Raw genomic sequence first — 21,949 nt, 5'->3', positions numbered from 1 at the left:
ATAGTAAATGTCATGTCAATTTTTTTTTTCTGATGTTACAAAACATACCATGGTATTATACTATTTTTTTCCTGATTTATTGGTGATTTTTTGTGTCTTTTATGATTAACGCGTCCATACCGCTCGTTAATCGCTCAAAATCGATCGGTTTTCGTTGCAAATCGGTTGATTTTTTGACACTCGGTTACCACGTAAACCGCTCGGTTTATCACAAAAATCGCTCGATAACCGGTCGAATTCACGATTTTTTCCCCAAAATTTTAATTTTTTCAAACGAATTTTGTCCGAATTTTATTTAAAATTTGAGCAGTTATCGCGGTTATCACGACTTTCGATTACCGCTTGACCTCGGTAACCGACCGGCGAACGGTAAGTTGAACCCTGGGCAAAAGGACACATGGACCCCACCAGTGTGATTTGTATTAGGCTAGGTTGCTCAGCTGGTCGGTCAGCAATTATCCAATCCGATTTGACCCTAAGCACACAACTTTCAGCTAGATCTGGCTTTACACGAAGAAGGGAGCTAGTTGTGCAGTCGGACGACCTCCTGCGCCTTATGTGCCACCACTACTTGGAGGAGCAACTTGTGGGAGAAAGGCGATAGATGATGGAGAGGATGACGAAAGCCGCTTGAAGGTGGAGTCAAGGTGGAGGAGCTTTTTTTGGCTGAAGGTGGAGTCGCCCTCTACGTCGTCGCCTGGGAACATTAACTAGATAAGATCATCTTCAAGGAATTTCCGTCAGGGACGGAAATCTCTTCACGAAGGGAACAAAATAAAAGAATTATAGTTAGAGATGGTCTAAATGACTATTGAACAACTCTTAAGAAAATGAATCCTCGATTGCATCGCTTATGACAGTAGTAACTTCTGGCCGGATATAATGTTCAGTTTCAGAAAACTGTCACCCAACAGAGAAAACGTTCTTATTTGGCAGTTCCACGTCACTACGTGGTGGCTTGATCTGCGCCGTCGACTGCCCAATTATATATATACGCATGAGCTACAAGCGTACAAAACTAGCAGTCACCATTTCGTAGTGGTCCACTTGTGGTTTCGCACCTTCTCGATCAGTCCTCACGCCATCCCGCTTGGAGCGTGGCCCAATCGTACGAAATCCGAACTGTTTCATGTGAAATTCACGTGAATACAAACGATCACGAGGATCAGGGATATACATACGGAGAGAGAGAGAGAGAGAGAGACAGAGAGAGAGAGAGAGAGAGAGAGAGAGAGAGACTCTGGTGGCACGTTGTTTGTTGGCAACGCAACAACGAGGGTTGCGCGCTAGCTAGCTAAGGACAATGGGCGCCGGCAACTTGAGGTTTGCGGCGGCGCTCCTTGTTCTGGTGGTTACCGCGGCGAGCAGCGGCGCCACCGTCTGCGTGGCACAGCTCCGGCGCGACTACTACGCCGGCGTCTGCCCCAACGTGGAGTCCATCGTCCGCGACGCCGTGGCCAAGAAGGTCCGGCAGACCTTCATCACCGTCGGCGCCACCGTGCACCTCTTCTTCCACGACTGCTTCGTCGAGGTAATTAAGCACGCACTCTCGCTCCGCGAACATGCCATGCTGATCGACGAGCGTGCGTAACATGATCCTATCGACGGTGATCATGCGCGCGTTACAGGGGTGCGACGCGTCGGTGATGGTGGCGTCGAAGGGGAACAGCACGGCGGAGAAGGACCACCCCAACAACCTGTCCCTGGCCGGCGACGGCTTCGACACCGTCATCAAGGCGAAGGCGGCCGTGGACGCCGTGCGGCAGTGCCGGAACAAAGTGTCCTGCGCCGACATCCTCACCATGGCCACCAGAGACGCCATCGCCCTGGTACGCATGCAGTCCCACGTCACCCGCACCGTGAACTGACCGTGCCACTAGCCGGACGCAAATCCAACAATCCAACCAAATCTTCTTTTATCTCAAAATTAAACGAGACTCCATCTGCATGCACACAAAGCGATATGATTATTATCTATTTCAAGCTTTAATCATTTCAATTTTCTTAATTCAGAACGTCGTTGTTTGTGCAGGCTGGCGGACCGTCATACGCGGTGGAGCTGGGGAGGCTGGACGGGCTGAGCTCCACGGCGAGCAGCGTCAACGGCAAGCTGCCGGCTCCCTTCTTCAACCTCGACCAACTCACCAAGATCTTCGCCACCAACGGACTCTCGCAGGCCGACATGATTGTCCTCTCCGGTAAAGTAGAGTTCTCTCTCTCTCTCTCTCTCTCTTCCCAGTGTTGCACGGCACGGCAACTAGCTAGTGCCACTCAATTAGTGCACTCTTCCGAAAGGAAAAAAGGAGAATACTCCACTAAAACTGTCCCTTGTGCTTCGGAATATTAGGCAACTGATCACTCAAGCGACCGTGGCCACTACCTTCGGTTCAGCCAAATCTGGAGGAAATGCATTCGCAACCTGTCTTCTACCGCTGCATCCTGCAGATGATCCAGCTCTTACCTTTCCCGTCATGGAATCTAGTGCTAGCTGCCAGTGTACAAAACCTCCGATCGTTTCCAAGCTAAGCCGACCAATGGAAACCGCCATGACTTGTCTGCCACAAGCTTGCATGCATGGTCCATAACGACATGGAGTATTTTGTCACTAGTAGCTTTGTAACGTGGCAGTCTCGCATGACGATGTATATATGACCTCGATCAATGTGGCGGATGCAGCTGCGCACACGGGGGGGCTGGCGCACTGCGGCACCTTCTCCGGCCGGATCCGCGGGCCGACGGCGCCGGACCCGACGATGAACCGGAGCTACGCGGCGCGGCTGCAGGCGGAGTGCCCGGCGAACGTGGACCCGCGGGTCGCCGTGTCCATGGACGCGGTGACGCCGGTGGCCTTCGACAACCAGTTCTTCAAGAACCTGCAGAGCGGGATGGGCCTGCTCGCCTCCGACCAGGTGCTCTACTCCGACCCGAGGTCCAGACCCACCGTCGACGCGTGGGCTCGGAGAGCCGCCGCCTTCAACCGGGCCTTCGTGGCCGCCATCACCAAGCTCGGCCGGGTCGGGGTCAAGACGAGGGCCCAAGGCAACATCCGCCGCAACTGTGCACTGCTCAATTGATTTGAAGCTGAACTTAGCTGCTGCTGCTGTCGTTTTCCCTCAACAAATAAAACAAAATAAACTGCTGCTGCCGTTCAGCTTTGAATTATTTATTAATCGATATGCTAGTCTTTACTCTCTTCAGATCAGTGAGTAAAGAGGATAGAAGCAAGCAATGGGAAATTATTTGAAACTCTAATATATTGTTCTACTTCTTCGGACACAAAAGAAAGAAAAATGAAATTCTAATTGTTCGTGGTCCTTTACACAGATTAGCTGGCTACAGGGTTGTGAATTGTGATGATGATATATTATTTTTTTCTGATAAGAAAATGAAAATACCAGTAAGCACTAAGCAGAACGCGGTTTGGTCGACTGTTTTGGATCTGAAGTAGTCGTCGTGCAGGGCAGAGAGGCTGGATTGTGAGGAGACCAAGAACGAATAGAAATACAGACAGATGACTGATCCGTATTGCAGGGAATGCCCATTTTTGTTGTGGTACAGGGATACTGACATCCCTAATACGAGAGGAAGAATAAGATGAGAACATTAGTACTACAACTGAATCCAGACAGACAGATAGAGCCACAAGCAAAACCAAACACTGCTAGGCTCCCCCTGGTATTAGCAGTCCAAGATCTAGAAGCAGAAAGTTGGATGCACACCTAGGCAACACCAAATTTTCTTTCTTGGGGGAAATGGTGTAAAAAGGTCAGTGCACATTAGACCAGCACTTTATATGCTAAACCTTTATATTGTCATGGCATGCACACACTAAGCATGCATGAAGAACTATTGTCAGTAAAGCTGGTCTAAAAAAATAATGTCAGTAAAGCAAAGCGGAAAGATTGCAAAGAGTTTTAAGTTTTAAGTTTTTAAGTCGCTAATGATCTCATCTGGGCTCTGCATTACCATGCATCCTTCCTTTGGATAGCATTTCATCAGCTCCAGAGGAGAACGCAGCAGTTGCAAAACTGGTCAGTTAGACAAAGACGCAGAGTCATCAGCAATTAGACCTACCGAATCGGGAACAACCATGCGTTGATTAACACAGGTCCATCGCTAATCAGGCCGCCTCCAATACTGACGTCACTGACCTACAGATGTGCATCGATCTTTTCATGCATGGCACTGATCGAGCGACTCGATTAGTGGCTAAGAATTTTTGTTCTAGTTTCATTCCATATGGTGAAAAGCTGAGACCTGAGAGTGGAGTATGAGTGTGATGCTCCATTGGCCCATGCATGGACGAGCCATCTCCTTTAGAGAGTGAAATAGCAGCCAAGTGTTTTGAGTGAGCAGTGGATCATAAGTAATACACTTTCGGCACGGTTAGTATGTTAAAATTAAGTGTCTGTTTGGTAAAACTGAAAAAAAGTATATTACAAAAAACAGAGTGGGGGTGTGACAGTGGAATTATGCCTCATCTGAGCCTCTAATTTCAGCAGACAAGATTGGGCCTAATGTAGTAATTAGTGGGGCATGACAGGACTATTAAATTCAGATGCACGAACAATAGTAGGAGTACTGTTCTATGAGAAGGATCCAACTGCAGGTTCTAATGTCAGTGCCAACAGACTTGGCCAAATAGGCTGCACAGCACAGATCCGTTTAGGCACAGCCTGATTAGACCCGTTAGCCAAGCGGACCATATCGTGTTGGCTCGTATGCCGAGCCTTTGGTCTAGGCACGGCCCACTTAAGATCGGATCATGCCGTACTGGCCCGTGGCATGCGGAGCACGGCGGGAGCTGGGCGGCCTGACGGTGGCGCAAGGCGGGGCGACTGTGGGGCAGGGCGGCGCTTTGTAGCTAGGTCGAGCTGTGCCGGCACAGCGTACCATGGCCTTGGCCCAGCAAGACGTGTCGTGCCGTGTCTGGATCGTGTCTACAGTAATGGGCCTCGTGTTGGCCTAGTTGGTCAGCTTTAAGTGCCAATATATCACCAACCCCAGTGCATACACATATCGTACTAGCATGATAGCAATAGATGGGATCCAAGTTGACATGCACATATCACATATTGTAGCAGAGAAACCAACTCAATATTAATGGGGGGCACTTTAACTTAATGAGAAGCACGGAAGAGAAAAGCAATGAAATTTTCGATTATAGATAGCCCCATTTGTTTAATGCCATAATAGAAATACTAGACCTAAGAGAAATAGAACTCGGAGGACACCAATATATATGGACGAATACGTTGGACCCTCTAACGTTTGAAAATTTTGATAGAGTATTAATGAGCATAGAGTAGAAAATAAAATATTCCAAAGTTACTATTGAGGTGTTGGACAGGTCGAGATCTGACCATACCCTTCTTTTACTTGATACAAGATCATCATCCCATTGTGGCAAACAACCCTTGTTCAAATTTGAGCTCGGTTGGTTAATCCGTGTTGGCTTCTTTGACATGGTGGCAAATATGTGGGAAAAGGAGTAGCGAGGTACAATGCCATCGAACGATGGCAGAATAAGATTAGAACCATTCAACAATATTTGAGGGGTTGGACCAAACACATCGTTGGCACTCTGAAAAGGAAAAGAAATCGCTCACAATGAAAATAGATGAGCTTGATAGAAAGCGTAAACTACTACGTTGACGACTAATGAAGTGGATCTTAAACAATACCTCAATGAGAGGTTAGCTCATTTACTTCGGGAAGAAGAACTAAAATGGTATCAAAGAGCAAAAGTAAAGGATTCGAGGGAGATAACAATACTAAATATTTTTAACTCGTGGCCAGTAGCAAACATTGAAAAAAAAGGATATACAAATTAGAGCAAGAGGAAGGCACCTATATAAGGGAAGCCAAACTCAAGCGGTATATCACAAAATACTATAAGGAATTGTCTGGCAAGCCCGGACATAATACTTTTGAAATGGATGAATCTAATCTAGATAATATCCCTCAGGTAAGTGATAGAGAGATAATGTGATACTAACTAAATCTTTTGATGAAAATAAGGTGAGGCATACCATCTTCCAGATGGAGCATAACAAGGCTTTTTGGCCCAGATGGCTTCCTAGCAGAATTAAATCAGGCCTTTTGTGAGGTCATCAAAGGGGATCTCATGGCTCTGTTTGATGATTTCCACCAAGGGAAATTACCCATTTTCAGCCTAAACTTTGATGTTATTACATTTACACCTAAAAACTGTAATGCGCTAAAAAGTCAAGAATACCGTCCAATATGTTTGCTTCATGTCAGCTTTAAAATTCACTAAAGTTGGCACTAACAAGATCGGTAATGTGCGACCTACACAAACTACTATCATGCTTGGCCACAATATAATGGAAGGAGTTATTATCTTTCATGAGACTATTCATGAAATACATAGGAAAAGGCAAAATGATGTGATATTAAAAATTAATTTTGAGAAAGCTTATGGCAAGGTAAAAAGGTCTTTTCTTCAACAAGCCTTACGCATAAAAGGATTCTCGGCACGATGGTGTGAATGGATCTAAAGCTTTGTGTCGAGAGGGAATGTGGAGATTAAGGTTAATGATGAAGTTGACCATATTTCCAAACACATAAAGTACTTAGATAGGGAAAATTTCTCTCACCAATACTTTTTAATATTGTTGCTGATATGTTTGCAATAGTAATTTCAAGGGCCAAACATGACGAACAAATCTCAAGAGTTGTACCACATCTTGTAGATGATGGACTATCCATTTTGCAATATGCAGATGACACTATTATTTTTATAGACCATAATTTGGAGCATGCAAAAAATATGAAGCTCCTTTTATGTGTCTTCAAACAGCTCTCTGAGCTCAAGATAAACTTTTACAAAAATGAGCTATTCTATTATGGTGATGCTAAGGAATATGAAGACCAATACACACATTTATTCTGGTGTGATATTAGCAATCACACATTCAAATATCTTGGCATACCTATTCATTATAGAAAATTGAAGAACAGTGATTGGAGATGTGTAGAAGAGTGATTTGAAAAGAAATTGAGCATTTGGAAAGGAAACCTTATGTCTGCTGGGAGCTGATTATTGTTCATAAATTCAGTTTTAAGCAGCCTCCCCATGTTTATGATGTTTTTCTTTGAGATTCCTCGAGGAGTCCTGAAGAGACTGGATTATATACGATCAGAGTCTTTTGGCAAGGGGACAACCATAGAAAGAAATATAGGCTGGTCCGATGGAATATCTTATGCTAACCAAAGGATTAGGTGGATTGGAAATTACTAATCTATCGATCCAAAATATCTACCTCCTTAGTAAATGGCTCTATAAGCTACTAAAGGAGGATGCAGTTTGGCAAAGGTTGCTCAGAATGTAATACTTAGCTAATAAAGCACTTACTCAGGTGGAAGGAAATGCAGGAGATTCTCACTTTTGGACTGACCTCATAAAAATTAAGAGTGAATTTCTCAAACGAGGTTCTTTTCAGATACACGACGGAAACCAAATTATATTTTAAAATGACAAGTGGTTACGGAATAGGCCCCTAAGTGAGTAATACCCTCAACTCTATCATGTTGCTAGGAGGCAGCATGCCACATATGCGGAAGTGATGAGAACAATATCCTTGAATATCTCCTTCCGCCAACTGATCATTGGAGATAAACTAATTGTCTAGCATAATCTAATGTCAAAGTTAGTGCATATTAACGTGACATATTTAGATGGGGACTACATGCAAATGAGAGTTTTTCAGTCCATTTCATGTAAAAAAAGATGATTAATATGCTCATCACGGTTTTAAATAAATGGTTGTGGAAACTTAAGCTTCCGCTTAAAATAAAGATCTTCTTCTGGTATTTAGGAAGATGAGTAATTTTGATCAAAGATAACTTGGCTAAAAGAAACTAGAATGGTAGCCTCAAATGCAGCTTTTACAAGCACAATAAAAATATTCAACTAGCTTTCGCAGCCACAATAAAAATATTCAACATCTTTTTTTAGTACCACTTTGCTAACTCATTATGATAAATAGTCATAATAGCTCTATGTATTAACAAACTTAGAGATATACACCATATTATGGGTGATTGGCTAGGTGACTTAGGAGCAAGTAAAAAGAAAAAAAAATCTTGGTTTGGGATGGCTATCTTTTTTGGACAATTTAGCTATGCCGCAATGATGTTGTCTTCGATAGAAAATAATAACCTCTTTTATCCAGATATTTTTTAGATACTTATTGGCTGAGATTTTAGAGATTGATGCAGCAGGAAAACAAGAGAGAAAATATAAGTATGGTGTATCAAGCATTGGAGGTGTTAGCTATGGAGCTCTTCGTCAAGAATGAGTGTAGTACTAGACTATGTAACCAATAATTCACATTCATAGAATCTTGTATGCTTACATTACCTTCAACATTCCACTATAAGTTGAGATGATATAATAATGAATTAGGGATGTATGCATCACACGATGCAAAAGGTTCGGACTTTTTTCCATTATTTAAAAAAAGAATAAGAATGAGTAGCAGCTGTTCTATCTCCTTTTTACTCTGGGAAACCTTTTATTCTGAAAAAAGAATAATAGTTGAGAATTTGTTCTTATCTGTTACAGCTGCGATAGATAGACAGATCAGGGTTCGATTGTTACGTCGATTCTGAGCCGCTCGCTCGTTTCAGCATCGACAACAGTGTAAGTCTAAGTCACAGCTATCCGCAGGTAAGGTAACTGCATGTACCTGTCCAAATTCATCCGAGGTGATCAGATCAGGATATGATGAATCAGTAGGAGATGGAGGAGGATCGAGGTAAAGTGCATGTGGCATCCGAGATGCTTTTCATTTTCCAATTGTTTTCAAACGTGTGTGTCAGTGTGTGTGCCTCATGTAAATTTTTTTCTGCATGGTCACCTAGATTGCGATGAATGATCATGGAGCAATCCAATCCCCGACAGATTTATCTGAATCTAATTTGGTCCATCCATCCTCCGCGACACGATAAGGGTGGTCATCAACAATACACTAGAATCTTATCGAATACTAGCAGTTTATTACTAGGGAGAAAACAAAGGGAAAATGCAAGAAGGAGATCGAAAAGAAACGAGCATGTGGACCTCGTGCATGTTAGGACATCTGCAATCTAGCTAGGTGGATAATCACTTGATCAATTAGGCGCAAATCCTTCTTCTACCACTAGTCCACTACTTCAGTTGATTTGGACTGATGGGCAAGCTGCTGCTCCGAAAATTGCAGCCGTTGGTTCTTATTTTCTCTTGAAGAAGACATGATTTGTTTTGGTGAAAATTGTCTGCATCAGTTTGCGATCTGTTTTTGTCTGGTACAATAAGGAGTCCACATCAGACAATCCTGTATTTTAAGTTAGCATAACAACTGTAATCAGTTTGTGGTTTTTTTTTGTTCACGGAAATTTAAAGAATTGTTGCTCCCTAGATGTGCACCTGAGTATTTATTACTCCACGGGCCCATATGTCAGTGTGATACATGTGCCGGAGATGATGTCTTTGTTTAGAGAAACTTGTTAAAAGTAAGCAACTTGAGCTTCAAGTGGCAAATCTTGATGTAACATTCTCCCTGGATGCAAGAGTTTCGCAAATACCAATTGCGCGTGTGATGTGCAAGTGATGTTCATCATATCCTCTCGAATCAATCTTTTGACTTGCAAGTGATGTGCATTCGTCCGCTGCCCCTTGGTGTGTGTAGGTGCCAGGCTGAAAATACCAAAAAATCATTTTGACTTCCGTTTCAAATAAAATACTTGTGTGATTTGATTATAGAGGGAAAAAACGAGAAGAAAATTATCACAAATCAAGAGTAGATTTGGACACTAGAGGAGATCAGGAGAGAAGGAAAAGACGGAAGGAAAAAAGAAGAGCAATAATTTATCGAAAAGAGAGAGGGAGATTATGCAATGTACTGTCGAGTCAGTTTGTCACCTTGTGGAGTGACGGCGTGCGGCGGGAAGGGAAGGGAAGACGCCTGGAAGCTCGCCGCCGTGTCCATCCACGTGCGCGCTCGTCGCCGCCCACCGCGTCCACATCGGATCGGGCGGCAGCACGGGCAACGGACGCCGTCGCTTCCCTCTCAGTCACACGCGCACCTTTCTTCCCCACCTCGTCGAACCAGTTCCCATTTCACCTATAAATAAACGGAAGCCCAATGGCGCCGCATCCCGATAGGCAGAGCTAGCACGAACTGACTTCCTCCTCGTGGTTTTCTGGTGCGCGTCAAGGCAGAAGCTTAGGGGGAGAGGCAGTCGAGGCAGAGCTATCTCCGGCGAGGTCGATCGAGCAGAGCAGAGTTGATACAAGGGAGCTCCTATCCATCAGCAGCAGAGCAGAGGATGTCGTGCCTTGGCCGAGCGGCGGTGCCGGTGAAGCGGGTCTGGCGCGGCCTCAGCGCGCGCCTCGGCCTCCGGCGAGCCACCGGTAAGTCGTCTAGCCACACGCCGATGAATCGGGGATCAGATGACCGGCCGGATGCTGAGGCTGACATGGACGTGGGCGTGCTGGCAGGGCTGGGCAGGCTGCGGAAGGAGGTGCGGACGTGCGAGTACCGCGACGTGCACGTCATGTGGGAGATGCTCAGCAGCACCGGAAGCACCAGGGCTGGAGGAGCCACGCCCGACGTCGCCGCCGGCAAGGCCTCAAGGAGGACGAGGAGGAGGAGGAAGCCCGTCGCGTGGAGCCGGCTGGTCTCCTACTGCTGCGCTCTCTGATGCTCCGAGCTGAGCTGCTCGTCAGATTCTTGAGACTGACGGACAGAAAGAGATCCTCTCATCTTCTGCGTTCTTGACTGGAGCATGGAGTTCATCGATCAATCAAGAGCCAGTACGGTCCTGTTTGGAACGGAGGAATTTCGTGTCCAACATTTTGTTCCATTCAAAGAACAAAATGTTTCGGTAGGTGCGTGTGTGTCGTTTCAGAGTTGTACATACAGGCTGCTAGGATTTTGATCCATGCTCGTTAGTTGTCACTTATATTACCGGTATGTTCGGCCAATTCTGTTCGTGTCTTTGGTTGCCCATCCGAGCTGTGGTTCCATCAATTCTTTGCCGTGGTTCCATACTATTTTTACGTGTTCATGTGAACCAGTTTCGGTTTTCTGTAACAGAAAATAAATACAAATCACGATGAGGAAATGGGCAGATGCTTGATTATGTTCTTCGAAATGAAATGAGTTCTCAAATCCTTGACTGAAAATTCAAAATTCAGACATGATTCCGTGTTGCAGAAACTGATGGCGAAGGAGCAACGTCCAGTAGTGCTCAACCTGTCAACCGGGAGAGCCGATTGACTACAGCTGGGCGCGTTAGCAGAAAAAGAGAAAATGCATCCGGTCACATCAGATGTTCAAACCTGTATATATTATTCTACGCATTTGACAGACAAGGATTGGGATTTGGGAGGCGATTTCTGATGGAACGACGATGACACTAGTCTAAAAAATTCTGTCCAATTCCTTTTTCTCCGTCAGGCGTTCATGCTGTGTTATCTGCAGGTACATGCATGCAGTCAAAAACCAGTGCAGATTTTCTAATGCCATTGTGGACAGGAGCTAGCTATTCGACGGACGGACGGACGCAGTGGAGATGGTTGCCGACCGTGCAAAATTCAACACGGATGGACAGGGACAGAACAACGCTAAGTGCATGCATGATCTATCTGTTCCTTGTCTTGTGATGATATCTGATCGAATATATTGACCAAATATAACTGACGTGAGGTAACCCGCGTTGATTTTTCTGACAAAGCTATCCACACCACAGGAATGAACTGCTACCGTCTCCAGCGATCCATTCCATCGATTACATCACTGAGCAGAGAGATTAGTCGGCGGTTTCGGCTAATGCGAATGCTGTTATACAGAAGAAAACATGGGCCAAACTCTGAAGATAGTTTTGACGAACTGCAGAAGCAAAGCAGCACAAGAAAATTGTTGACCTGTGGTAGAGAATGCCACTATATATGACGAGCTGATGATGTGATCTGTTGTGTTATTATAAGGAGGATTTTTTCTTTCTTTCTTCCGTTCTTTCCAGATTAATTGCTTTGCGCCGGCGAATCTAACGCACAAGAAGAGCAGTACAGTTCACAAGGGAGTAGGAACAGGGGCAGGTACTTATACTCTATTATGTGATTGGCGGGAAACTGCTTCGGATCAAGCAAACCGAAGCGTCGAGAGACACAGTTACACGTGAAATTAATTCAGAATATATTAGTGTATAGAAGGTAAATATTAGATATTTAAGTATTATAAAAGATAAATAATGAGAAATTAAATATATTTTTTAAATATATAAAAAATAAATATTGTACGTCTTGATATAAAAGATAATTAAAATGAGATTAAATATATTTTAGAAGGAGAAACGGAGATAATCTTTGCACGGTGATTATTTGATAATTTAGATGAACGGTAGAGGTTGTTTAATTTTACTTTAACTCATGTATTTTATAAAAGTATGGACGCATGAATGCATGTGCTAGCTAACAACTTATTAAGTTGATGTAATCATCGTCACATAATCACGGACGCACAGGATCGGAGAGGAGACGCCGACGCCGTGTGCCGTCGGCACGCAGGCAGTCTGAAACTCAAACAGGTGGACGGCGCTGGATTTCGCTTGCATACGTGCAAGTAATGCAATGGCGTGGATTACAACTAAGACGTGCACGATGAGTGTGATGAGACAAGAACACGAGTGATCCGTGCTCAAGCCTCAAGCCAGTAGCCGTAATCACGTGAAGAAATGTCACGTCATCATTTCAAGGCTCTTCTTGTTGTTGTTGGAAGGCCCAAGATATATCTTTCTTGTCTTTTCTTTTTTTAAGCCTAAGATATATCTAATCTAGATTTTTTTATGTTTATATTTTTTAAAATAAAAAATTACAAATGTATGCGTCTATTTTGGAATTTCGTAATTCTATACTCATATCACATGTTAGAAGGGTGACATGAACTGTAGTTAAATTTATTTAATTTATAAATGAAAATAGGAACGATTATGTAGCCTGTTGGAAGGATGGCATGAAATATAATTAAATTTATTTAATTTTTAAATGAAAATAGGAATGATTATGAAATAGATATTTCTGATTGTTTTTAAATTGTTATTAATCCATTCTAGAGATATTTTTAAAAGCGGATTAATCCTTGTCACTTGCACCGGTATCTCTTTTATTTGATTTTGTCAACACGTCATCTTTATCCTCCATTTCATACTTTGCTTGACCTCTATGTGTACAGTTAGGATCACTCTTGACTCCATCCAACCTCCTTGATCGTCCAACACCAAGCACCCATTTAGCCTCAATCACCCGCTGTCAACCACCAAGTTGCATCCGTCACTTGCACACCATGAAACAAACAAACATATTTCTCCAACTCTAACTCACGTTAGTCCATAATCAAAATGCTTAAACAAAGCTCAAGGAATCCAAAACTCAACAAACTAAATTGACAACCTTATCAATCATTTGTCACATATAAACCAAGGTATATTTTAACTTGGTTTCTCAGCTTACGACATGGCTCCTATTGTTGTCGTGTTTCCTCCATCCTAATCTCGTACTCCTATTTGATTTTGTCCTCTTTGATCCATCCTCTATTGAATAACGGTCTCACCACTTTGATCCATTCCTTAAAGCGATAAGATTGTGGTTGATAAAGGTAGCATTATTAGTGTAGTTCGCAATATAGAATTGCTAGGTGCAGAAGAGTGGGAAGGATGAACACACCATAAAATCAGCGTCAATCCTAAAACACATGAAGAACCTCGTACCAAATTTCTCTACATCGAAGGAAGTCGACATCCGAACTCGGTTACCACATGATAATAATGAATAATCATGCTAGCGTGTAAAGCTATGAAAAAGGCTCGAGGCTCGTGAGCTACTCGAGCTCGACTCGTTGTAAGCTTGATTTGAGCTCGACCCATCTGCAAATCGAGCCAAGCTCGAGTTTGAAGGTAAGCTCATCGAGACCCAAGAGCTGAGTTCGAATAGCTCGTTGAGGCTCGACTGCATACAAGACAACAGGATCCAAACCAAAAAAGTTCCACTCATGCTCTCTCACATCGTACCGGTTCAAATTTTTAATGCTCACCAGTCACCACCATCTTGTCCTACTCCCATGTGCAGCACTTCCCCAAAAATTCCAACTCACGACCTTAGAGTATCTCCAAGAGACTCTCTAAAACTCACCCTCTATATCCTTATATAGGGAGCCATATCTAAAACATTCTCTCCCTAAATCTTCTTCATCTCCAACATACTTCCAATACCTCATTCCCTATATATCCTTTACTATGTCACCGACAGATGGACCCCACCCATCATTCACTGGAGCAATGGCTGCGAGGTTCTCGAGCTCAAACAAGTCGGAGCTCACGCTGTTGCTCTCCTCGCCGCCATCGCTGTCGCGCCCGACTTTGACCCTGGCCGGTCGAAGCAGCACCTCCTCCACCTCCACCACCGGAACATCAAAGATCGAACCCAAGAAGCTCGGTGTCAGCCTCGTCAGTGGCTGCTGCCTCGTGCTCCTCACCTATGCCTCCCTCGCCAAGCTCTTCGCAATCTACTCCCCTGTATTCGGTGCGTACTAATTCCAATCCAGTCAAGCAACACATTCAATTTGATTAATCCTTGAGCTTCCTAACTAATCTAATTGGAGCTATTCGATTCATCCTCAGCCAGCACGACCAACACATCTGTCATGATGCAGAACTCATAGCCATTGGCGTCTCCGCCCGCAAGGCCTCGTACCCCTGTGACCTCGCCACCAGATTCACCATTGGGGAGCTCTCAGAATCCGACATCACCACGATGGACGAGGCCGCGCTCCTTGCCGAGCTCACCAGGGTGAAGGGCATCAGCGTGTGTAAGGGTGTGCAGGAGTTGTACAAGCGGAAGGCACTACCGAAGCCAAAGTAGATGGCCGAGGGTGAGGCAAGTGGTGGCTCCACCACCGTGTGGTGCGGCGTGCAGCTCTATGACATGCTTCGGTGGCTCGGCCAACGTGTGCTAGGAGGAGAGCGACAAGGTGCTTTGGAGAGGGGTGGACCCGAGGGCGCTTGAGCATTTTGGGAGCGAGGGAACACTCCCTACAGATAGATAGCAAGAGGGGTGATTTTAGGGTTGGTAAATATTAGTAGCGGTATTAGGAAGCTGTTGGAGATGTGTTTTAGGGTCAAAATCCCTATATTTAGCTATAAGGAGTCATTTAATAGATCTCTTGGAGATGCTTTTAGCAAAAGAGAGAGAAACACACTCGATCTTATCCTTATTTTCTTCTTCCTAGCTCGCAAGTCGCAGGCCACCATGTTCCTTCTCCAGCTGGTTCTCCTTAGCGACTCTCCTACCCCAGCCACCGCAAAATGGCCCTCTCTCTTCTTGCAAGCCGTAGCGCAATCACCTAATCGGCTTTTGTTCCACGAGTACCAAGCACAGTGATAGCATGAATGATTCCATCCCTCAGTTGGTCGTCCTGATTTCTGAAGTAGAAGCCGGTCTTCACCAACGCACGCCCAATAACGCTACTGTCCTCTAGCAAGCTTCAACGTTTTCTCCTCTTCTACGAAACACCAATGGCCATCCCCTCTGCTTGGCTACAAACGAGCTTTTTCAAGTCGATCTCGAGGTCACTCTGAGCTTTGGTCGAGCCGAGCTTGAGCTTCCGTTGCTCGACTCAAGCTTAGTTTAAGATTCAGTTGAGCTTGAGCTTAAGGCGTCAGGCTCGCTCGAGCTAGACTGGTTTATAGCCCTACTAGTGTGTCACTCCAAGAGGGTGATTCCTCCAAAAATTTATGGCACCTTAGCAAGATGTAACATCACAATTTTTGACATTAGTAAATAATTATTAAATAAATAAAGTACTTCACAAAAGAATTAAACAGAACATAAACTTACAATAATTCAATCTTATAATACCAACGTAGTTCGTTACATCACAAGTCATTACAACATGACAATAATAATTTTGACAACACGAATTTCACATAGCAAGTTTCATTACAACATGACAACAATATGTAACATAATTCCATAATGTGTGGATGAAGCAAATGAACGACATGGTTGTGGATGTCTCCCATCAGAAGCTGATCCAGAAGGACATGCTTTGCTGTCGTTGCCACTTGACCAACATTTGGTGCACCTCTTGAAAGTGTATATGGTTTCATTACACTTGCTGCACCATTGCACATAACGTTCAGCTTCAAATTCATCCATGTCATTATAAATGTGTGCATCTGTGCATTCTTCATCTTATCAGCCATGCATTGAGTCAACTTGGACCCATATATCAAGCGACTTTCATTCATTGCCGATGATATTGCTGCAAAGCAGTTCATGAAGTATTTGCAGGTCCCATGCAGATTGAATTCCACAATTTCGACTAATGGCAGCCCCCTCACACAACACATGACCAAGTTGTAGACTTCAGCTAAGTTTTTAGTCATAATTATGTACCTTGCCTAGTTGGTGTCATATAGTAGAGCCCCCTTAGTGTCCATCAACTCCAATTGTAGTGAATATCTGACCTTGTACTTGTCAGTAAGAAAGGTCATTTCGATGCAAATGATAGTGCGATAATACTGGAAAGGTCAAATAGATGCTCCAAAAGCAATGCATGCGCTCTGCAGGACAAACTTACCATGTTCCTTCACCGACAGGTTGTGCATGGTGTCAATATAAGTTGTAGGGTTTCTCTGAGCAATGGTGCGAAACAATCGTGGGAGATTATTGTGCGATTCTTCGGACGTTCTAAACCTCATCTCAATTGCCTTTCTCTTCACTCTCTTCAAGCCTTATCATAGCTAATGATGTACTAGTAATACTCCTCAATTGCCCTGATTATGAATTTAGGTTCAAAGTTCAAGTTGTTCACAATCTGTATATACATGACGTTGACAACGAAACTTGATGATAGATTCACGTGGTGCTTCTCCAGTTCGTACAACTAACAAATATGGTCCATCACTATGGAGACTTCCCAATATTCAATCCACTTTCCCATGAAAGCATGCACCTGCCACAGGCAATCATCATTCATACACTTCATGTCATACTCCTTCCTGCTGAACTTCACAACAGTGTACTACCTCCAAAGAGATGTCGCCAACCACAACATCCTTGAATTTCGATAGAGCTTCACCGTTCTCCTCTCTCTCCCCTTCCCTCTCCTCTCCTCTCTCTCTTTGCGTTGGTGGGATATGAATGAAGTGAACATAAAGCGCTTGGAGAGGCCGGGCCCATTATTTTATAGATAAATCTGTCGCCCTTCTAACAGACGACATGTCATCCGTTGGAAGGACGACTGGTAGCATATCGCCCTTCCAACAAATTTCAAAATGAACGTATATTTAAAAAATATATAAATAAAAACTCTCTAATCTAAGTTAGAACTTTAAGGCTGATCAGCCCTGCCCAAAAAACTGAACACCACCAAATTCGTGGCCTGGTCTGCATACAATGGGCCGCACATGATTAAAGACTGGGTCTTTCGGTTGGATCGAGAAAGAAATGGGTCCGCGAATTACGTGACAAAAGTTGCTACACCCTTCATTAGTTATTCTCTACGGCAAAACCTTATGAAACCCGATAAAAATGTGATCTGGGTTTAACCCGATAAAATGATAACACATGCATGCGGACGCATATACGCGTCACGTATAACGTGCATGGGGTCCCTGCCTGATATAACGCCGGCGTCGTACGTACGAGTAGTTACTCCATGTCGAATCGTATCCGTTGTTTCGTACATGCGAAGTAGATATATACTGTGTACTCTTGACCGGGAAATTAATGTTATTATTATCAGGTACGTAGTGCCTACGTACCGGTAGTTATATAGAGGTGCTGTACTGTCTGTTCCTGGCCGGACGCGTATGAAGCAAGGTCAACGCCTAGCTCATGTATGTGTGTGTGTGTAATGGACTCCTTCCAAACGTGGAGGTTGTTCAGTTCACGGAAACCGCACCAACTACCTACCACGCTACACTGGACTAGCTTTTGCTGATTTTGGCTTCGATGAATGATAATTATTAACTAATAATAACACTAATCGTATGCTTGCGTCCACCCATGGCGACCCCGCTGCCTTTCTTCTCCTCCTCCGGCTTTTGTACTCCTCGCCGTACCACCCGCTCCACCGCAGTAGGTCTCCTCCTCCGCCGCCACCTACTCCACCGTAGTCACCCTTGCAGTTATAGATTATATGGGATAGTTTTTCACACAAGATGTTTTTTTTAAATCTTTTATTTTTCAGTTTTTGTGAAAATAAACCACCTACATCTTTCTTTCAAGATAAATCTTTTGGCCACGGCCACCCATGGTGTGCATATGTGAATGTAACTAAATCCTTGCCATGCCACGGCTTTGTCCCGGTGCGACGGCCGATATGGTTGTCTTGCAACACCAGAAACACCAGCTATAGTTGTTGCAGTGAAAAGGGTTCCGATTTGAATATAAGACGTCGGAAGATTTACTTTTTAATACTTTTTAAAACGGGTTAAGCAATGAAAGATCCCAAGTACGTAAATTGATTGCGCGCAGCACAGCACAAGTAGTTGAGCTATTCAGAAGCAAGCTACTCCAGAGCGCGCGCATTCCATGCATCCCCATCACACATTCGCACCGTCGTCCAAGGTCCAACCCACCGGCGGCGAGAATGCCATCCACCATGGTCGACACAGCCGCGGCGCCTCGGCTGAAACCGACTGGGCGCCGCCACCTCTCCGCCTCGACCACGCTGTCCAATGCCACTGCCGGCTGTGTCGCCGCCGCGCTCTCCAATGCCAATGCCGGCTCTGTCACCACCGTGACCAAGCCAAAGGCCAAGACCGTCGCCTCCCGCTATCTCGCTCCCTCCTCCAAACCCACCTCTGCCACTGCCACCTCTAGCTCCTCCCGCCGCTTGGCGTCACCGACCCCGAGGCGGCTCGCCTTCGCCGAGCAGTTGCGTCCAGCACTGCCCAATGCCATCACCACCGGCGCCACTGGGAGCGCCATCGCAACAACAAGAACCCTCTCGGTCGCGTTCCAGAGCCCGACCTACTCCTTGGACACCAGCAAGGCGAGGTCCGTATCGCCCGCTGAGGTGGCCGCGATCACGCCGGAGAAGAGGAGGCCCGGTATTGCAGCGACAGTTGCGCGAGGTGGTAAGATGTCTGATGGAGGCCAGAAATCGCAACGGTGGCCAGCGTCGGCGACCGCGGCGCTGTGCGGGAACGGCGGTCGCGCGCTCGCCAAGGTCCTGGAGCACTCTGCTTCGAACAATAAGGCGAACGCGGCCATCTTTGCCGCCGCGCGGTCGACAGCGTTCGACGGGACGCCGCGGCGCGCTTCGGTGGACGGCGCGAACGAATTCCTGCAGGTGCTTTCCTCCGACACGGACAGCGCGTCGTCTGGCGGGTCGCGGGACGGTGGCGCCGACAAGCTTGGCATCGCATCCGGATCGCGCCCATCTCCGAGGACCACCTTGAGCTCGTCCGCGCGGTTCTCGCGGGACGCCGTGGGCACCCGCTCCGACCGGTTCGCCTACCCGGCCACGCCGTTCTCGTCACGCACCTCTGCCGCCGCCTTGTCGTCTCCAGCAACGGCGCCGGTGAAGAAGCGGTCATTGCTCAACAACTTGCTGTCTTCGCCATTCAGCAGGTCGTATCTTAAGCAGCCATCGCCGAGCAAGCCGGTGGCCAGCTCGTTTGGGAGGACGACAAGCCCGTCGCGAGCGCAACGCTCCGTTGAGTTGCCCGGCTTTGCCGGGAAGCTGCAGGGAAAGGCTTCTTCTACCAATTGCGGTTCGGACGGTGACATCAAGTTGAAGCCCCCTGGGGTGACCAAGGCCGATGACGAGCACCAGCTGAGACTACTCTACACCCGGCATTTGCAGTGGCGGCACGCGAATGCGAAGGCTGGAGCTGCGCTTTCTTCGCAGACCATCGCTGCAGAGGTGAGTAACTTGAGGTCTGATATGCTAAAGATTCAGAGCAATGTATCGGTTGTTTCACTGACTTGCTGAAGGCTGTTGCTGCTACTGCCCTTCAGAAAATACATCTGATCCTTCTCTGTTCATGGCAGAAATACTTGTGTGGCGCATGGATTTCTATCCTGAGGATGCGCAAATCGGCCGCCATTAGAAAGTTGCAGCTACAGTTACTTCGAAACAACTGCAAACTCATGGCAATTCTGCGGGGACAAGTAAGAACATTCTGTTCTGTTGCATGTTCTCAACTTTCACATAGCCAATTCTTCCAAAAAAAAGAAAAAGAAGAAGAAAAAGAAATTTTCATGGCAGTGGCCTTTATCTCTGATTAGTCATAAAGATTTCTAGGATAATGTATTGTTTTGGCATCAATATCCTTTGCAGCAGACCTGTCTCTTTAAGGTAGTTATAGGACTGTAAGTGGCACACTAGGCCATATAGTTATACATTTCCTGCCTGTCCAAATGACCATTGGGTGAATCTTTATTACACCTAGTTGTAAAGTAGAAAAAAATCACTCATCATATCACTACTAATTTGGACTTATGAGGTTGTCCTAGCTTGCAGAATTGAATGGTCATGATTGGGCCCGTAAAAGATACTTGGGCCTTAGATCAGCGGTAATGCTAACTTAAAACTCTGAAGCCAGTACACCCCTGTTTGCTCACCCCTGCCTTTCTGGGCCTACATGAGTAACTAATTACTTGTTTATGACCTTCAAGTTCATTTTTCAAGTACACATTTTGACAAAATCAAACTTACAATATGCAGATGAAATACCTAGAACAATGGTCCTCATTGGAGAGGGATTATGCTATTTCTTTATCAGGAACAACACAGGCTCTGAATGCTACCATTCTGTGCCTTCCTGTCTCTGATGGAACAATGGTAGGAAATATAACAAAAAAAAAACACTGACCTTTTTTCTCCTTGTTACTTTCCAGTTGAATCTCATTATAAATTTGTATTTTGCAGGCAGATATTCAAGCTCTGAAAAATGCTATTGGTTCAGCAGTTGATGTCATGCAGTCAATAGGAAACTCAACAAGCACTCAACTCTCTAAGGTGCTGTTTTTTATGTAGAATTTTTTCCTTGTTAGCTTTATTGGAACCATAAACCATTTACACAATAATGTCGATATCTAAGTAAGTGATGAGATGTAGTAACGAGCCGTACATATGCCGCTGTTTCTGGCCTGAAATCGTCTGCCATTTTCCGCAGTTGGCCCGGACAAATGTCTTGGCGTGCCAGCTCTCCAGAGTTGCCATTCAAGAACTCGTTCTGATGGCGCAGTGCAGAGAGTTGCTGTCCACACTAGCATCATTGCACGTAAGTACTCTGATCAGATTCAGCTCTCTGCACGTCTGTACATACTGCACAGCCTGATCAGATTCAGCTCTGATCAGTAGTAGGCATTGTTGCTGTTCTGACTGTCTTCAATGCAATGTTGCTGAAACAGGTGAAGTACAGCAGCCTACAAGGGCAAAGGATACAGCTGAACCAAAGAAGGCTAAGGTCTAGTCTTCAGACTATTCTCTCCAGTCTCCAACCGAAGAATTTAGCTGCAGTTGGTAAAAATGACAGTTTGCTAGGTGCATTAGAGTAGTTAGACTACCTTCAACCATATTTCTTTCATTTCATTCCCTTCTCGATTCCCTTCACTGTTCTCATTTCCTTTATTTCCTCTCATCTCCAACAGCTTTCCTTTGAAGGGAATCGCGAAGGGAAAGGAGAGAGAATCCCGTCCTGAAGGGAATGACCTTAGGAATCCCGTCGTAAAGGGAACTGTGAAGTGAAACCGTTGGGAGCGCTGAAGGGAACGGGAATCTCTTCACGACGAGAATCTGACCGTGAAGGGAATTCGTTAGCCTTGGTCTTAGAAATACAAGGAAGATGTGAGTCAACTGGCCAAGGGCTTATATAGAATACATCTATTATTACAGACGAGTCCAAGCCAAAGGGGAATGGCTGC

General features: G+C 45.2%; 4 protein-coding genes across 4 annotated transcripts; all 4 read left to right on the top strand.

The window, feature by feature from the left end:
* The first annotated feature begins 1,051 nt into the window (after window positions 1-1,051).
* LOC133891917 (peroxidase 51-like) lies at window positions 1,052-3,174 on the top strand. The gene is made up of 4 exons (XM_062332628.1): window positions 1,052-1,531; window positions 1,629-1,829; window positions 2,033-2,198; window positions 2,677-3,174. The coding sequence occupies exons 1-4, from the start codon at window positions 1,304-1,306 to the stop codon at window positions 3,072-3,074; spliced, it is 993 nt and encodes a 330-aa protein (XP_062188612.1). The 5' UTR covers window positions 1,052-1,303; the 3' UTR covers window positions 3,075-3,174.
* A 6,970-nt stretch (window positions 3,175-10,144) lies between these two features.
* LOC133893425 (uncharacterized) lies at window positions 10,145-11,141 on the top strand. The gene is made up of 2 exons (XM_062334430.1): window positions 10,145-10,420; window positions 10,508-11,141. The coding sequence occupies exons 1-2, from the start codon at window positions 10,336-10,338 to the stop codon at window positions 10,708-10,710; spliced, it is 288 nt and encodes a 95-aa protein (XP_062190414.1). The 5' UTR covers window positions 10,145-10,335; the 3' UTR covers window positions 10,711-11,141.
* A 3,202-nt stretch (window positions 11,142-14,343) lies between these two features.
* LOC133892299 (uncharacterized) lies at window positions 14,344-14,926 on the top strand. Its single transcript, XM_062332983.1, has 2 exons — window positions 14,344-14,587; window positions 14,718-14,926. The coding sequence occupies exons 1-2, from the start codon at window positions 14,344-14,346 to the stop codon at window positions 14,924-14,926; spliced, it is 453 nt and encodes a 150-aa protein (XP_062188967.1).
* Window positions 14,927-18,571: 3,645 nt separating this feature from the next.
* LOC133892298 (QWRF motif-containing protein 2-like) lies at window positions 18,572-21,583 on the top strand. The gene is made up of 6 exons (XM_062332981.1): window positions 18,572-19,943; window positions 20,072-20,191; window positions 20,748-20,864; window positions 20,952-21,041; window positions 21,199-21,306; window positions 21,437-21,583. Exons 1-6 carry the CDS (start codon window positions 18,663-18,665, stop codon window positions 21,581-21,583), a joined length of 1,863 nt encoding a protein of 620 aa, XP_062188965.1. The 5' UTR covers window positions 18,572-18,662.
* The last annotated feature ends 366 nt before the right edge of the window (window positions 21,584-21,949 follow it).

Source organism: Phragmites australis, chromosome 15, assembly GCF_958298935.1.
Source record: "Phragmites australis chromosome 15, lpPhrAust1.1, whole genome shotgun sequence".
Taxonomy (NCBI): domain Eukaryota; kingdom Viridiplantae; phylum Streptophyta; class Magnoliopsida; order Poales; family Poaceae; genus Phragmites; species Phragmites australis.
This window is presented reverse-complemented; position numbering and strand designations above follow the sequence as displayed.

Coding starts and splice junctions, on each gene's coding strand:
- LOC133891917 (XM_062332628.1), top strand. CDS start 1,304: ATGGGCGCCGGCAACTTGAGGTTTGCGGCGGCGCTCCTTGTTCTGGTG. Junction 1,830..2,032: donor CCAGAGACGCCATCGCCCTG/GTACGCATGCAG, acceptor TTGTTTGTGCAG/GCTGGCGGACCGTCATACGC. Junction 2,199..2,676: donor CGACATGATTGTCCTCTCCG/GTAAAGTAGAGT, acceptor TGGCGGATGCAG/CTGCGCACACGGGGGGGCTG.
- LOC133893425 (XM_062334430.1), top strand. CDS start 10,336: ATGTCGTGCCTTGGCCGAGCGGCGGTGCCGGTGAAGCGGGTCTGGCGC. Junction 10,421..10,507: donor CGGCCTCCGGCGAGCCACCG/GTAAGTCGTCTA, acceptor GCGTGCTGGCAG/GGCTGGGCAGGCTGCGGAAG.
- LOC133892299 (XM_062332983.1), top strand. CDS start 14,344: ATGGCTGCGAGGTTCTCGAGCTCAAACAAGTCGGAGCTCACGCTGTTG. Junction 14,588..14,717: donor AATCTACTCCCCTGTATTCG/GTGCGTACTAAT, acceptor GTCATGATGCAG/AACTCATAGCCATTGGCGTC.
- LOC133892298 (XM_062332981.1), top strand. CDS start 18,663: ATGCCATCCACCATGGTCGACACAGCCGCGGCGCCTCGGCTGAAACCG. Junction 20,865..20,951: donor CTGTCTCTGATGGAACAATG/GTAGGAAATATA, acceptor TGTATTTTGCAG/GCAGATATTCAAGCTCTGAA. Junction 21,042..21,198: donor CAAGCACTCAACTCTCTAAG/GTGCTGTTTTTT, acceptor CATTTTCCGCAG/TTGGCCCGGACAAATGTCTT.